The sequence below is a fragment of the Pelodiscus sinensis genome, chromosome 31 (genome assembly GCF_052426305.1).
Source record: "Pelodiscus sinensis isolate ZL-2025 chromosome 31, ASM5242630v1, whole genome shotgun sequence".
NCBI lineage: Eukaryota > Metazoa > Chordata > Testudines > Trionychidae > Pelodiscus > Pelodiscus sinensis.
Window position 1 is genome coordinate 15,085,926 of NC_143082.1, and position 17,046 is coordinate 15,102,971.

The 17,046-nt window shown below is 52.3% G+C and overlaps 1 protein-coding gene across 1 annotated transcript; it reads right to left on the reverse strand.

The window, feature by feature from the left end:
• Positions 1–255: 255 nt before the first annotated feature.
• Positions 256–14,916, reverse strand: LOC102462511 (keratin, type II cytoskeletal cochleal-like). The gene is made up of 9 exons (XM_075901666.2): positions 14,227–14,916; positions 11,799–12,019; positions 9,185–9,245; positions 8,383–8,478; positions 6,914–7,078; positions 6,186–6,311; positions 4,739–4,959; positions 4,142–4,176; positions 256–3,378 (listed from the first exon to the last, which is right to left on the reverse strand). Exons 1-9 carry the CDS (start codon positions 14,845–14,847, stop codon positions 3,020–3,022), a joined length of 1,905 nt encoding a protein of 634 aa, XP_075757781.2. The 5' UTR covers positions 14,848–14,916; the 3' UTR covers positions 256–3,019.
• Positions 14,917–17,046: the final 2,130 nt, after the last annotated feature.

Consider the following 17,046-nt stretch of genomic DNA (forward strand, 5'->3'; position numbering starts at 1 on the left):
AAAATATTGGTCGTCAGTGGTCGAAAACTGGAAACGCTGGGCCAAAACAACCAGCCAAAAATGGCAGCTGTACTCAGCTTTTTGGGTTTTGAGGTTTGGGTTTTTTTGACCAAAATGAAACATTTTCCATGTGGAAAAAGAAAAGCCCATTTTGTTTGTTACAATAAATCAATCTACTGTGAAAGAAGGTGCAGAAATATTCTGTACTGTAAACTCACCTCTTGGGTAAAAATAGGCAGTAATATATGGTAAATTACAATCCAGTTTTATTGGACACATTCCAAAAAGCCAAAAGGGAGTAAAACACAGAGTAATTATTGTTTGTCATTATTCTTGAAGACGTATATAAAACTGTAACTTTTTTTAGTGGTGCAATCACAAAAAATAACGTGAAAGAAACAAAAAAAAACTGAATAGGACGCATGAAGGCAGTTCAGATAAATTTTAGCTATAACTCAGTTCTAGGGACTTTTGCTGTGTCTTTTGCTACTGATGTATATACTTAGAAGTGCAATATAAAATTATTTAGCATGACAGATTCAAATTTCAATAGCAAATAGGGAGTAACTTCTTAATACCAAGTTAAATATTTCAGATTTGCATCAGTGTGACTTACATGAGAGTCTAACCTCTGTGGACAAATATATATTTTATCATCTGTGATATATGTTGCTTGAATGTTCCACATGTGTGTCTTAAGAATTGTACTATGATTTACTGGATTCATTCTTAATAGCCATTTAATCAGAGTTAAAATTGCCCTGTTGGAAAAGTAAATGGTTCATAAAGTATTTTTTTAAAACACACATTCACTTTTCTCTCCTTTTTTACTCTTTTTGTATATATTTCTCTTTCAGTACTGTAAAAAGTCCAGAGCAGAGATCTCAGGTGGAATTTTCAAAAGCACTTATGGGGATAAGCTTTGTAAAGCTATATAGGCACCTAGTAGAGTTTTAAACACCTAGGCTATGTCTACACTGGCATGATTTTCCGGAAATGCTTAAAACGAAACAGTTTTCCGTTATAAGTATTTCCGGAAAAAGCGCGTCTACATTGGCAGGATGCTTTTCCAGAAAAGCACTTTTTCCAGAAAAGCGTCCATGCCAATGTAGATGCGCTTTTCCGCAAAAAAGCCCCGATCGTCATTTTCACGATCAGGGCTTTTTTGCAGAAAACACTATTGTACTTTCTATACTGGCCCTTTTCCGGAACAGTTTTCCGGAAAAAGGACTTTTGCCCAAACAGCAGCAGCATAGTATTTCCGGAAAAGCGGCTGATTTCTTACAGTAGATCGTCAGTGCTTTTTCGGAAATTCAAGGGGCCAGTGTAGACAGCTGGCAAGTTATTCCGGAAAAGCGGCTGATTTTCAGGAATAAGTGGCCAGTGTAGACACAGCCCTACCGTGTTGGGCACATACATGGTTTTGAAATGCTCACCGGGCACCTCTGAGCACCTTTAGGTGTCAAACTCTCTTAAAAAATTGGTGCCAAGGTTCTATTTTGAAAATTGACTTAGGAATTTAGGAGCTTTCATGCCATTGACTTTCAATGAGGCTTTAGTTCTTAGACCCAGATAAGGCATGTATTTAGGCACCTAACTCCCACTAATTTCCATCGGAATTAGGCACCTAAATACCTTTGACGATCGGGGCCCCAAATGCCTGTCACTTTTGAAAATGCCTAAGTCACTTGAGCATATTTGAAAATTTGATTTAGGAGCTTTTGAAAATCCCATTCCTTGTCTTTTGCGTGTATACAGACGAAATTTGTCAAAAGCGCCTAAATCACTAAGAAGCATAATTCTCATGGAAGGCCAAGAGGACTTAGGCTCCTACATTAATTACTCTGTCGCTTAAAAAAACGTTATCCAGAGCGAGACTAGCTAGAGTCTTTTTGTCAGTGTAAACATTACAGCATAATTATTCTTTTGGAAATCCGACCTGGCCCTGGTTAATTTTGTTTTATTCCCAGTAGATCAAAACTAGAGCTCTTACACAAACAGATGTGGGCATTTGTACACTGTAGCCTTTGGTAACACATGACCACAAGACTACATGTAAACTGTGTGGTAAATCTCATGTTTGCCTTTGGGCTTAGTGTTGAAAATGTAGCACAATTGGGTAAAGGTTCCTTTCAAGAAAAGCACATGAAGATTAGCATTTGATAAGCCATTGGCGCATCTAATCAGTGTGGCTGTAGCGAACATGTTCAAAGGCAGCTACCTAAAGTCAGTTTCACCACTTCCTTAATCCATATTCAGCTTCCGAACAGTCGCCGGAGTTTCAGAAGTGCCGAACTTCTCACGGCGTTGTTGACTTCAGCGTCTGTGCCTACTAAGCCACTTATTTGTGGAGCCTAAATATAGATTTTTGGAACAGACCTTCTAAGGCACTAACGAGGCCGAATGACTTTTAATGGGATGTGTGTGCCTAAATCCATTAGGCTCTTTTGAAAAATGTCTCCCTTAAGTTCTTCGGTGTGGGTGGCGAGCTTGGAAAGGTTGGCAACCTCTCAGGTGTCACAAACTGCAGTCAAAAGCCTTGTCTACGCTAGGCGGAGGGTCGACACTGCAGCCATCGATCCACTGGCCATCAGTGTATCGGGTCTGCTGCAGACATGATAAATCAATCTCCGAGCTCGCTCCCAAGACAAAAAGAGTAGTTGGAGTCAAAGGGAGAGCAGACACCTGTTCCCTTACACAAGCACTTAGCTTTTAAACACGGGCTTGAGTCCCTTTCAGAAAATACTTGAACACACGCTTTACTTAAGTACATGCTTAGCAGCTTTCCTGAATTAGGATGCAAGTGCTTAAAAGCTATGATGTCAGGAAACAAGTTGGGTCAATACCATTCATGCTAGAACTATCAGGGGGTAGCTGAACTAATGAAAGATGGAGGATTTACTACAGGGGTTTTCTTGGTAGAGTGGTGGATTTTTGTCACGGGGGCTAGTGTCAAGAGGAAGTTATACCTAGGTGGGTGTGCATAATTATCACCGGAGCAGTGGAGAATTGCTCAAACTTAACTCTTGAAGGTCTTCTTACTGGAAGAGGTTTTGGAGACAATTTTCACACCCACGCTGGTTCCTATCCCTGTGCCTTTGCCACTCCCGGTGCTGAAATTCCCTCCGCCGACACTCATCCCACTGCTGCCACCAACTCCATAGCCCAGGCTGAGCCCTCCTCCGCTTCCGAAGCTGAACCCTCCGCTTCCGAGACCTCCTCCGCATCCGTAGCCGAGCCCTCCGCTCCCTCCTCCGAGACCAAGGCCGCTCCCGCCTCCATAGCCAAATCCTCCTCCGCCTCCTCCTAGGCCGAAGCCGCCAAACCCTCCTCCGAAACCAGCTCCGCCACCACCTCCGGCGCTGGAGCTGACCACGGCTGCAAGAAAACCACTGGCTGGTCAGATGCCCTGTCGTACCAGGCGCTGCGTTCCCCGAAACACGGGATCATAACTGCTCCTACAATTGAGTATTGCACTTGGGATGCCTGGCACTAAAAGAGCGGATGGAAATGAGTAGCCGCAGGGTCTAGAATGGATAATTAGGTCCCCATGACAATCTGTGGCCACAAGTAGGTGTCAAAAAGACCTGGGGCTAGACTCTGGGACTAGCAAGCAGCAGACCCTTATATGGCGGAGTGGGGGGGCTGTCTGCTCTGTAACCCGGGGTCCCCCTGAACTGTGATGTGATTCCTACTGACTCACCCACATGGGTTAACTCAGACACCCAGGCTCAGCCTCCCAGGGAGAGAGACAAAGGGAGGAAGGCGGAGACCAACACCTGGCTGAGGGGCAGGGCTTTGGGGGGAGGCAGTGGCTGTCTGGGAAGCATTGGGAGAACGGGCTAAGCTGGGGGCTAGGGGTGATGGACCCTAACCCTAGGGCCTGAGCCATCCTGGCCCTGCCCCCGGTAGCCACATCCTGTCTGTGCTGGGCTGTATTCTGGGAAATCAATAAACGCCTCTGTTCGACTGGCTGGGGGAGACTGTTCTGGCTGCTCCGGGGGTGCCGGATCAGGGGAACCCCAACTCGCCGTCACAATGGGGCCAGCCATCGAGGGAGCAAATTCCCACCCTCGCCCCGCCTAGGACATCACCCCCGACCCGGCTCCCGTCAGGAGGGGGAAATGCCCGAGCGACTTACAATAGCTGACGGGGACGACGCTCTCTCCAGTCAGCCTGGGGGGGAAGGGCGACAAAAAACAAAAAGTCAGCGGGGGTAGGGAGGCTTTTTGGACCCGCCTGCTGGCCACCGGGGGCCGGCGTTCGTGCCGGTGGCTCTTCCCGGCACGCGGGGGCTAAGCTCTTCGGAGTCTTTAAGGACGAAAGGGACCGTCAAGACCCATCTGTTTGCACGTTTGCCTAGGAAGCGAGTCTGCATCTGTCGGGGGTACGTCGTAACGGCCCCCCATTACCGTAAAACCCGATAACTGTCCGTGTACCGGGTGTACCTCTGAAAACCGGCACTCTCCGGCAGAAGCACGGGGGCTCCTGAACCAGGCCTGGGAACCTAAGGGCAGAAGGGCCAGCGGAGGCTGGGGGCAGCAGCCAAGACTGGGGGCAGCATGAGGTTGAGGTTGGCTCCCTGCAGTGACCAGAGCCCTACAGCAGCCCCCTGGAGCACAGAGCCCCTGGAGTGCGGCAGCTGATCTCAATGGACGCTCCGTGCCTCAGTTTCCCTGTCTGAATCACGGCGATGAAGACACTCCCCCTCCCCTCCTGTGCTCTGTCCTGCCCCCACCTGCTCTCCTCTCCTTCCAGCAGCTTGTTGTAGGTGGCGATCTCGATATCCAGGGCCAGCTTGACGTTCATCAGCTCCTGGTACTCCCGCAGCTGGCGGGCCATGTCCTGCTTGGCCTTGTTCAGGGCCGCCTCCAGCTCCGCCAGCTTGGCCCGGGCGTCCTTGAGGGCCAGCTCGCCCCGCTCCTCAGAGTCCGCGATGGCCGTCTGCAGGTTGGCGCACTGCAGGGGGCGGGAGCGGACTTCCCTTTAACCCCCCGGGCCTTTTCCACCACGTTCCACCCCCTCCTGGGGCAGGACAGAACTCTCAGGCAAAAACCCCTGGCTCCTATCTGCCCTGGCTGCTGCTAGCCCCGGTGGGGGGGGGGGGGGGTTGGCCAGCAGATTTCTGCAGGGGTTTCGTTATTCCGGCTTTTCACCATCATCACCCCGGAGGGGCTACGGAGGCACAATGGCCGGTCTGAGAGCGGCATGGCTTGAACCGATCCACGGGCGCGCTGGGCGACATTGGCTCACCGAGGAGACACAACGCAGCCCCGCTCCTCCCTAGAGGAGGGCGCATCTCCTGCGCTCTTTTGCACCGAAGCAACGGGAAAGGAGGGATGAGCAAGGGCTTGGTGGGGCTGGAAGAGAGCTCCTTCAACCTTCCCTGGCCGTGGTCAGCAGCCTACGGCCCGTGGGCCGCCTGTGGGCCACAGACACCTATCTACCTCGCTCCCCACCCACCTCTCATGCACTGGGGCACTGGGCACGCTTCCCCCACATTCCCAGCCCTTTCGGAGTGCCACGAATCAGCTGATCCGGGCTCCGTTCCGGCTCCTCCCCCCAAAGCTAGAACGCCACGAATCAGCTGATCCGGGCTCCGTTCCGGCTCCTCTCCCCAAAGCTAGAACGCCACGAATCAGCTGATCCGGGCTCCATTCCGGCTCCTCCCCCCAAAGCTAGAACGCCACGAATCAGCTGATCCGGGCTCCGTTCCGGCTCCTCCCCCCAAAGCTAGAACGCCACGAATCAGCTGATCCGGGGTCCGTTCTGGCTCCCCCCAAGCTAGAACGCCACGAATCAGCTGATTCACAGCTGTTCGAACTCTGGGGGGAAGGGCAGTGTGGATCCCAGTGCACGAGAGGTGTGGGGGGGGGAGGAGAGGGGCAGAAAAGGGTGCACAGGCCACATGCACCCCATTGAAATGAAGGAGGGCCACTCATGCGACCCACACCCTGTCCTTGGCTGAGCAAGCTGCTCGGTGGCTAAGGGGCAGTTTCCCTCAGTGGGGCGGCATGAAATGACTCCCATGGGACGGCTCAGCATCCACGGATTGCAGCAGGTGCGGGTAGGCAGCCTCGCAGCCCTGCAAGAACCCAAGCTGGGGGCGGGTGAAGGGGGGGGCAGGAAACCTGGGATGGGCAGTTCGGAGGTTTCCCATCCCTAGTGCCGCGGCTCGTTCCTACCTGGTTCCTGGCGTTCTCGATCTCGGCCCGCAGCCTCTGGATCATGCGGTTGAGCTCAGAGATTTCCCCCTTCGTGTTCCGCAGGTCGTCGCCGTGTTTCCCGGCGGTGGCTCGCAGCTCCTCAAACTAGTATGCAGAAACGAGTGCAAAAAACCCACCCCCAAGATAGGATGTGATCGAGGCCTATAAAATCACGACTGGTGTGGAAAAAGTGACTAAGGAAACGTTATTTACTTCTTCCCACAATATAAGAACTAGGGGTCGCCCAATAAAATGAAGAGGCAGCAGGTTTAAAACAAACAAATGGAAGGTTTTCTTCACTCAGCGCATAGTCAACCTGTGGAACTCCTCGCCAGAGGATGTGCTGAAGACCAGGACTTTAACAGGGTTCACAAAAGAGCTAGATAGATTCATAGAGGTTTGGTTCATCAATGGCTCTTAGCCAGGATGGGTAGGGATGGTGTCACTAGCCTCTGTGTGTCTGGCAATGGATGACAGGGGAAGGATCAGTTGAGGATTACCCCCCTCTGGGGTATCTGGCATTGGCCACTGTGGGCAGACAGGACACTGGGCTGGACAGACCTTTGGTCTGACCCAGTCGGGCTGTTCTGATGTTCTAATATCGAGCCAAGCTCGTTCCCACACCCGCCTGGGCCTGGGAAAGGAACAAAACGCCCACCGAAGCGCGGCACGGACATCGCGGTTCCGCCGGCGAGAGGTCCCCTCACCTTGGTCTGGTACCACGACTCCGCCTCGGTGCGGCTCCGGTTGGCAATGTCCTCGTACTGCGCCTTGACTTCGTTCACGATGCTGCTAAGGTCCAGATCTCGGTTGTTGTCCATTGACAGGATGATGGAGGTGTCGGAGACCTGCTCGTTCAACTGGGCCAGTTCCTGCAGAAATACGTGGCCATCCTGAGCCATCTCTGCTGCAAGACTGTCCCGATACCCCCCTCTGCCTTTAAACAGGCTGGGCCTACCTCCCCATCCATGCACCTAGGTGCCAATGAGGAGAAAAACCCGTGTGTGTCCGTGGAGCTGCTCTGGATCGGCACCGGTGTCACACACCAAAGAAAGAGTCCGTGCTCGTTAGAATTGTTGGTCCAGATTCCAGTGTGAATCTGCCGAAATCCAAAGTGATTCCGCACCTGGGTCAACCCAGAGCAAGTCCACAGAAGTCGATGAGGTGACTCCAGCTTTACAAAGGAGTGTTTGGGCACCGCGTTTCAAGAAAGATGTGGAGAAATTGGAGAGGGTCCAGAGAAGAGCAGCAAAACTGATGAAAGGTCTAGAGAACGTGAGCGATGAGGGACGGCTGAAAGAATTGGGCTTGTTTCATTTGGAAAAGAGAAGCTTGAAAAGAGAAGCCGTTTTCAAGTGAACTATGTTACAAGGAGGAGGAGGAAAACTTGTTCTCCTTGGCCTCTGAGGACAGGACAAGCAGCAATGGGCTTAAACTGCAGCAAGGGAGGTTTAGGTTGGACATTAGGAAAAGCTTCCTGCCTGTCCGGGTGGTTAAACACTGGAATAAATTGCCCAGAGAGGTTGTGGAATCTCCATCTCTGGAGATATTGAAGAGCTGGTTGGACAGACACCTGTCAGGGATGATCTAGACAGTATTTGGTCCTGCCATGAGGGCAGGGGGCTGGACTCGATGACCTCTCGAGGTCCCTTTGGGTTCTAGGAGTCTATGATCAGAATCTGGCCACTGGTGTTTTTATTTAAGCCACTCACAGAGACAGGAGTGTGTTGCAAAGGGCAGTATCCGAACGCACTCCAGGAAGGGAAGTCTGACAGGCTAGCAGTCCCAGAAGCGGCATGGAGTCGCTGTATTGACCCCGAGTAGGACGGTGGTTGGGTACTTAGAAATCCCAACGATTATTCTCTTGCCAGACAAGGCGGCCTGGGGTTTTATTTATGCTGCTGGCACCCGTTGAGGCTTGGCCCAAGATCAGAGCCCCTTTGGCTCAAGCACTGGGCACGCACAGGACGAGACAGCCCCCAAGCTGGATGTAGACAAACCCACAACGAAATGACTTGACCCTTAGACCAGACAGCAGGAGAAAAGGCACAAGGAGGAACCCGACCCCAGCCCAACACTCTAGCCACTGGGCGCCGACCCCCTCCCACGTCCCGCCTGCCCCGGGGCAAGGGGCGTGTTTCAGCTCCCGGCCGAGCACCGGGAGACGAGTCCGTACCGTGTCGTGGAGCGTTCGGAGGAAGCTGATCTCATCCATCAAGGCGTCCACTTTGGCCTCCAGCTCGGTCTTGTTCATGTAGGCGGTGTCCACATCCTGAGAGACACGGCGCACCGTTACCACGGCAGCCCAGAGGCCTGGGCCGGCGCCGACACCCCGGGCTCGACTCGGGGTGGCGGTCGAGCTGCTTTTCCCTACAGGGGCTGGGCAAGTTGGTGCCAAATCTATTTGTGGGCCCCCGTGGGAGCAATGGAGCATGGCACGGTGATGGGGGGTGCTACTCCCCAGAGCCAGACGCACACTGGCTGCCCCACCACCCCTGCCCAGCCGTCCGCTCTGTAGCGCACACCACACAGCGATCTTCTCTGCCCCCTCCAGGCCCAGCACCCCACTCTGGTCCTCCAGGGACCCCCTGCCCCACGCCCTGCCTCCTGGCTGGACTCCCCAGGTACGTGCCTGCTGGGCGGAGCCACTAGGGGCACCAAGGATGGTCCCAGACCCTCAGGAGAGGCACAATCAGCCAGGACAGCACCTGCCTCAGCCAGGCTCCCTCAGGGCCCACCTGGAGGGGCCCAGCCAAGCCCCCCACACTGCCCCTTCCCCCCACTGGCTGAGGCTGGCCGGTGTGATGGAGCGGGGGGGCTGTCTGCTCTGTGCCCCGGGGTCCCCTGCGCTGGGATGTGATCCCCACTGACTCACCCACGTGTATTGGCCCAGACACCTAGCCCCAGCCTTCCTTCCTGAAAACACGACAAGCGTTTTCATTGATCTTAGCCTCAGGGTGATGGTCTGCCCAGCTCACCTTCTTGAGCACCACGAAGTCGTTCTCCGCATTCGTGCGCTTGTTGATTTCGTCTTCGTACCTGGAGGAAGGGAAGGCAGCGTGAGCTCTCATTAATGGAATGAATGAGAACACGTAGGAGAGGCAGGCAGGAATGTCTTGGCTGAGCTCACACGTGCACGCGCCTGTGTCTAAGATGAACCTGGCAACCTTTCTTGTCGCATGATCATCGCTTCGGCAAAAATGCACGGTCATCCTCTTTTGCAAATTGCATGTCTTGTGCGCACGCTGGTTCTGTGTGCTGCTCAAATGTTTGGCTTCAAAATAAGAATAAGAACAGCCAGACAGAGTCAGACCAAAGGTCCATCCGGCCCAGTGTCCTGTCTGACCACAGTGGCCAACACCAGATGCCCTAGAGTGAGTGAACAGAACAGGGAATCATCAAGTGATCCCTCTCTTGTCATCCATTCCAGCTTCTGACAGAGGTAGGGACACCATTCCTACCCATCCTGGCTAATAGCCATTAATGGACCTAACCTCCATGAATGTATCTAGCTCTGTTTTGAACCCTGTTAAAGTCCTGGCCTTCACAACATCCTGTGGCAAGGAGTTCCACAGGTTGACAGAGCGCTGCATGAAGAAAAGCTTCCTTTGGTTTGTTTTAAAACTGCTACCTCTTCATTTAATTTGGGTGGCTTCTATTTCTTGTGTTATGGAAACATGTAAACAGCTTTTCCTTATTCACTTTCTCCACACCGATCATGATTTCATAGATCTCTAGCATATTTAGAGGGGAAAAAAGAAATCTTGCCCTTCCGTTCTCTTCCTGCGCTGCAGTGCAGAAGTGACTGGTTTTCTTTTCAAAATTCCATAGTTTCAACTTTTGTAAAACACGTGGGGGTGGTTCTGTCCCACTCTCTGAAGTGAAGCCAGATAGGGAATCTGACATCTGGATGCTGCCTCAGGCTCCATCGCCCTATGGGTTCATGGCCCTGTGGGTTTCATCTCCTCTTGTCTTCTTTTCTCCTTAATCAGGACCACCCTTAGGTGTATGCAGAATATGCAGCTGCGCAGGGCACCGCTACATCGGGGTGCCTCCACGCAGGGTACCATAAACCGTAAGGACAGCCCTTCTAAAAGCTGGAATGCTGCTGAAGGGTCAGGTGCAAGATCTGAACCCCAGATCGCAAAGTACGAGCCATGGCGGATGGAAGCAAAGGAACAAACGTACCTCTTTGGGGCAGGAGAAAACAAATCCTCGTTCTATGCATGCCAGCCACTAGACCCAAATGGGTTCCCTTTCTGTTCCATATTTGGACAGCCCAGCTCCTGGCTTTTGGCCCCGGACGCCCGGACAAAGTAGATGTACCACTTGGAACAGATACATTGATAATGTTTGTTGCAATTCTGGAAAAACGTCTTACGGGTCGAACTTTTCGAGTCCGGCACCGTCAGGATCTGACTGGTGCCACAACAGAGAATTTGCCGGGCCACGGGAAATACCATCTAGCAACATTACCAAGTCTGCCACAGCATCTGGACTCTTTGAAGACATGTGGGGAAGGGGTAAATTAGAGCAAAATAACAGCCCAGAACACTGAGAGCCAGGACTGGCGGCTGTACACAAACTTTATGGGACTACGGGAAACTTGGCTACCCCCATGCTAAGCGGCCATCCAGCAAACTCGAATCATGCCAGACCATGGAGGTTGCTGGACCAGAGAGAGCCGGACAAGACAGGCTCAACCTGTCCAACTAGGGCTGGTTGCAGAATGAAATTTCCCCCCGGGGGAAATTCAGACATCTCAAAATGCGCTGTCGTTCTAAACCAGAGCAAAACGGTTGACATTTCGACTATTTTTTTTTCCACAATGGAAAAAAAAAAGCAGACCACTGAAATATTTTTGTTTGTAGTAATAGCAGATCGGTGTGTTCGGCTAGCAATTAAATATAACGGTAAATAGGAGTCGGTACAATATTAAGCATAGATATAAAATCATTGCACTGTAACAGTCAAAATGAAACAAACCAGGCACGTTGAAATGAAATGTTCCAACGTGACCAAAACAAAACGAGAACGGAGAAGATTCCTGCCAGTGCGTTTCCACTGAACAGCTCTTCCAAATCCACGTGCCTCCATGAAACTGCGTTTGACTTTGACAAATTTGCCGTTTCCAGCAGCAGACTCTTCCATCTCACTTGTGATCAATTACGGTAGCCTGAATCCCAGTAAACTCGCTGTCTTAGAATCACACAATCCCAAATCCCCCCTCACTCTTCTCTTCTGCAGCCTAAACAAGCCCAAATCCCTCAGCCTCCTCTCATAGGTCATGTGCTCCAGCCCCCGAATCATTTTCATTACCCTCCATTGAACCTTCTCCAATGCATCCACATCCTTTCTGTAGTGGGGGGCCCAGATGTGGCCTCCCCAGTGCCGAATAAAGGGTACTAGTCACTTCCCTAGATCCACTGGCCATGCTCCTCCTAATGCCCCCCACTATGCCATTAGCTTCCTTGGCTATGGGGTTCCCTTGGCTGCCCGGGGACCTGGCACCCACTTTCCAAAAGGGCGGGCTGTGTATTGTACAGGTCGGCACAGGTCAGGGGAACGCCCTCCCCTTACACATTCACTTACTTGTTCTTAAAATCCTCCACGAGGTCCTGCACGTTCCTGAGTTCGCCCTCCAGCCGCCCCCGTTCGCTTAACAGGCTGCTCAGCTGCTTCCGCAGGTTGTTGACGTAGGCCTCGAAGAGGGGGTCCAGGCTGCTCTTGCTGGAGGTGGATTTCTGACCCTGGTCCTGCAGGAGGCTCCACTTGGTCTCAAGAACTTTGTTCTGCTGCTCCAGGAAGCGGACCTGAAACCCACCAGGCAAAAGCTATTTAATGGAAGAGCTTGGCCAGCCGGCTGATGCCCCAGAACTTGGTGGAGAGGAAATATTAAATCCACCCCTCCATATTCTCAAAACCAACAGGCCCGACCCCCACGTTCTCACAGGCACATTGTTTTTAGCCCAGCAATTCTCCCATTGGCTAGCTCAACTCCGGCAGCAGGCTGGTGTAGAAGCTTGGGGAACAGGGTCGGACTCAAGCTATCTGGGTTCTAGTCCTGTCGTTGGCTGTCTGACTGCCTCAGTTTCCCCATCTTTGTGAGTGGCATCATCACTTTTTGCTTCCTTGGTAGCAAAGCATTAGCATGATCTAGTTCAGGGATGGCCAGCCCATTCCGGGCAAAGAGCCAAGATATGCATGGATCCAGCGCTAAGAGCTAGGACAAAGTTGTAGAGCAAAAAAAAAAAGGACTCTGCCCCTTTAAGAAAAAGCATTTAGAGGCTTTTTGGGCACATCAGGCTCCTGCCGGCTGACACCATCTTTAATACTCCATCTTTAATGGCCATGCCGGATGGCTCCCCTACCCCGGAGAGCACAGGGAGCCAAGAGGAGAGGGCCATTTTCAGGGGTGCAGGGGTTGCTTTACGAGGGGGGGAAGAGCCACATGCAGCTCGTGAGCTGCGGGTTGACCACGGCGGCTCCTTCATTTGGGCTCTGTCGTTACTTCAGCCTCCCCTGTGTAAGGACACGTGTCCGAGTAAACCCAAGGAAAGACCCCAATACAGAAATATGGAACCACGAGAAATCCGTAGAGACTAACAAAAATATAAACAGCATCCTGAGCTCTCGTGGGCAACACTCACTTCCTCTGATGGGGGATCTTTGCGCATGAAAACTCATGGCACTATCTATATTTTTGCAAGGGTACGTCTACACCGCAACATGCTTTCAAAATAACTTAGTCCGCGTCTATACTCCGACTCCTGGAACCCGCATTGTACGAGGAGGAAGGGAAGTCGGAGGAAGAGTGCTCGATTTCGAAATCAGTGCCGTGTAGACGCTCCCAATTTCGAAATAAGCGATGCAATTGATGTAGCTCGATTTGCGTAGCTTATTTTGAGGCAAGCCCTGCTTTGTAGACACACACAGGACTACTCGTTTTTAAAATTACAGACTCACACGGAAACCCCTCTGAAATATGGAGCTGGCCCTAGATAGGGGGCTAAGCAAAAACCAAGACTTCGGCATGTGGTCAAGCATTAGCAGAAAGGGGAGAGTGAGACAAAGGGTGTGTCTAGACTACATGCCTCCATCGACGGAGGCATGTAGATTAGACAGATCGGCAGAGGGAAATGAAGCCGCGATAAAAATAATCGCGGCTTCATTTAAATTTAAATGGCTGCCCTGCTCTGCCGTTCAGCTGTTTGTCGGCAGATTGGGGCAGTCTGGACGCGCCGCATCGACAAAGAAGCCTTTCTTGATCGGCACAGGTAAACCTGGTTTCACGAGACATACCTGTGCCGATCAAGAAAGGCTTCTTTGTCAACGTGGCGCGTCCGGACTGCCCCGATCTGCCGACAAACAGCTGATCGGCAGAGCGGGGCAGCCATTTAAATTTAAATGAAGCCGCAATTATTTTAATCGCGGCTTCATTTCCCTCTGCTGATCTGGCTAATCTACATGCCTCCGTCGACGGAGGCATGTAGTTTAGACGTACCCAAAATGTCCCAGTTAGACACAAACACACATTTTCACTGCCATTTCAAACAGTGTCCAAAAAAAAAAAAAAAAAAAAAACCATGGATGCAAATAGGAATGACACGTTTGTGAATGTTGATCTCCATGTTGCCATTTCCTTCTTCCCTCTTTGGGTCTGTGGTGGGGGTTGGGATGGAGCAAATCAAATCCCCGTGGCTTCCGTTTCCGAGATGAACCCGGGAGAAATCTTCATTTTCGTCACCGACTGGAAAGTTTGACTCAATACGTGCAACTAGGAACCATCTGCAGCCCATGAGAGTTTGGTGCCCACTTCCACGTGGTTGCCTTTCAGGTGCCAGCGGACGGCTCGTTATTTTTGCTCCAACTGACGAGCCCAGTGACCCCGCTGAAATTTGCTGGCAGTTAATTAGTGTGAGTAGTGATCCTGCTACGAAAACGGGCCTTTTCCGTTCCGTTCCCGCCACCGACCTCCTTCCATCCCGCCCATCTCCGGAGGTTCGGCTCCAACGCTCACCTTGTCAATGAACGAAGCAAATTTGTTGTTGAGGCTCTTGATCTGCTCCCTCTCCTCCTTCCGCACCTGCTGGATGCTTGGGTCAATTTCCAGGTTCAACGGGGCGAGGAGACTTTGGTTGACAGTCACTTCTTGGATGGTCCCCACGCTGGGTGCACCGCCACCGCCAAAGCCTGCCGGACTTCGGCCCCCACCAAAGCCTACGCCCAGGCCCCCGCCACCAGCACCCGCGCCGCCGCCAAAGCCAAATCCGCCAAAGCCAAATCCGCCCCCAGCGCCGCCTCCCCCCAGACCGAGCCCACCTCCACCAGCTCCCCTGCCAAAGCCGGCTCCGCCACCAACACTTCCCCCGCCAAACCCGAAGCCTCCCCCAGCTGCGCCCCCAAAGCTGCTCCGGAGGTTGCTGCCGCCCCCGATGGAAATTCTCTTGGTGCTCCCTAGGTTATAGAGGCTCCGGCTGCCAAAATTCCCTCCGCCTCCGAGCCGCCCAAAAGCGCCACCGCCTCTGGAGACGGTGGCGGAGCTGAAGCTGAGCCTGTGGCTACTTGGGACCACGGCGGAGACGGCGCTGAAACTCTTGTGCCCCCCGCCGGAGCGGAGGCTGCTGGACTGCCAGCTCATCGCGGCGGGCGAGGTCCGTGCGGCGGCGGGCCAGGGAGCGGAGTCGGAGAACGGCGCCCCGCGGTGAGCACCCCGTCGGATCCTGGCCCCTTTTATCCTGTCGGCGAGGTGGGCTGGGTGGCCTGGAGGCAAAGCCGTCCGCTGAGCACCTGAGTGGGTTTGACACGCCCAGCAGGCAGGTGTCAAAATGCGCTCGTTAGGCGCTCACCGAAGCGAAACGCACCTGCGGTGCTGGGGTGCGGCGGCCTGGCCGAAAAGCTTCCACCCCGCCCCACAGTTACCTAACCGCTCCTTTTCCAGCTGCCCGGTTTCAGACACGGAGCAACAGCCGGGTGGGTTCAGAGCCAAGTTCCCATTAGCCCAGCGTCCTGGCTGCCCACAGTGCCCAATGCCAGGTGCTCCAGAGGGAGTGAACAGAACAGGGAATCATTGAGTGAGGCTAGGAACACCCTTCCTACCCATCCTGGCTAATAGCCATTGATGGACCTAACCTCCATGAATTTATCTAGTTCTTTTTTGAACCCTGTTAAAGTCCTGGTCTTCACAACATCCTGTGGCAAGGAGTTCCACAGGTTGACTGTGCACTACATGAAATACTTCCTTTGGCTTGTTTTAAACCTGCTACCTATTCATTTCAATTGTTATGTGTTATGGGAACAAGGAACTAACTTTTCCTTATTCAGTTTCTCCACACCAGTCATGATTTTATAGATCTCCATCACACACCCCCTTCGTCTCCTCTTTTCTAAGTGGAAAAGTCCCAGTCTTTTTAGTCTCTCTCCATATGGCAGCCGTTCCAAACCCCTCATCCTTTTTGTTGCCCTTTTCTGAACCTTTTCAAATTCCAAGCGATCTTTTTGGAGATGAGGCAACCACAGTTGTACACAGTATTCGAGATGTGGACATAGCATGGGTTTTTATAGAGGCAAGAAGATATTCTCTGTCTTATTCTCTCTCCCTTTTTTAATGATTCCTGACATTCTGTTTGCTTTTTTGGCTGCGGCTGCACATTGAGTCTTGGATTCTCCGGCAGCAAAACAATGTTGCTTCGACATGAACTTACTCCGCACAATGAGCCGAGTTTTGAGAATCCATTTCACACCCCGGTGGAGCTCTCCTACGTGGGTTTCACTTACCGCCTCGCCCCGCGTGGCCGTCATGCAGAGCCGGTGAGTGAGCATGTGCCTGGTGGCAACAAAACCCAATTCTTGAGCGTGAGGCCCAGACACAAATAACAAGGTGACCCAGTATGCCAGTTAGTTTTACCGATTCAGAGAATGTGCAGCTAGGAACAGAGAGGAGTGGAATACGTCAATTTCCTGGCTGATCCATCTGGTCGGGGGTGCCGGGTGGGGAGGGGTATCGTTAGGGCCACCCAAAGGAGAGGGCATGTGGGGGCTCCCCAGTTAGCAATTAAAATTTTGGCAGGGGCATAATCCTCAGGGCTGCCACGGATCGCCTATGCATGTGGCGTTTTACATTCGCTTCAAAGCGCCCCTAGCTAAAACAACGCATTCATTAGCAAGGTGAATGGGAGATTTGTCTAAATTAATTTGACTGAAATTAATATCCTCCTAGTGCCGTTAAAAGTCTCCTCCTTACCAATGCTCGACACAAATTTCACCAGGATTCCTGGCCTGGGGGCAGAGAACAGCTGTTTGGCAGCCGCCCTGGCGTGACGATCAGTGATGGAGACAGCTCTGTTGAGGGGCTAGGAGCGGTGCCGTTTTCCTACTGATTGCTCATAGGGTAGTATGGCTTAGTGGCTAGAGCCTGGGCCCTCGGGAGACCTGGATTCCTTTCCTTGCTTAGGTGGGTGACTGTGGCAAGTTCTCTCAACACGCTCTGTCTCTGGTTCCCCATTTGTACACATAAATGTGAATCATGTGAACCGCTTTGGGACCTACTGATGAAAAACAGCACCGAAAAGCGAGGCATGGCATTTCTCACACTCATTTGCCCATGATAAGCTAGGAAGTCACTGCCTTTTTCTCCTGGGTTTGTGCAGCACCTCACGCAATGGGGCCTGGATCCAGGCCTGGGGTTCCTAGACACTACGGGAACGGCAGTCTACAGGGGGATCTGTCGAGAAAAAAAGCCTTTTTCAACAGCTCCTGTAAACCTCCTTGCAGGAGGCATAAGGGATCTGTCGAAAAAGGCTTTCTTTCTCCACAGATCCCCCTCTAGACCGCCGCTTTT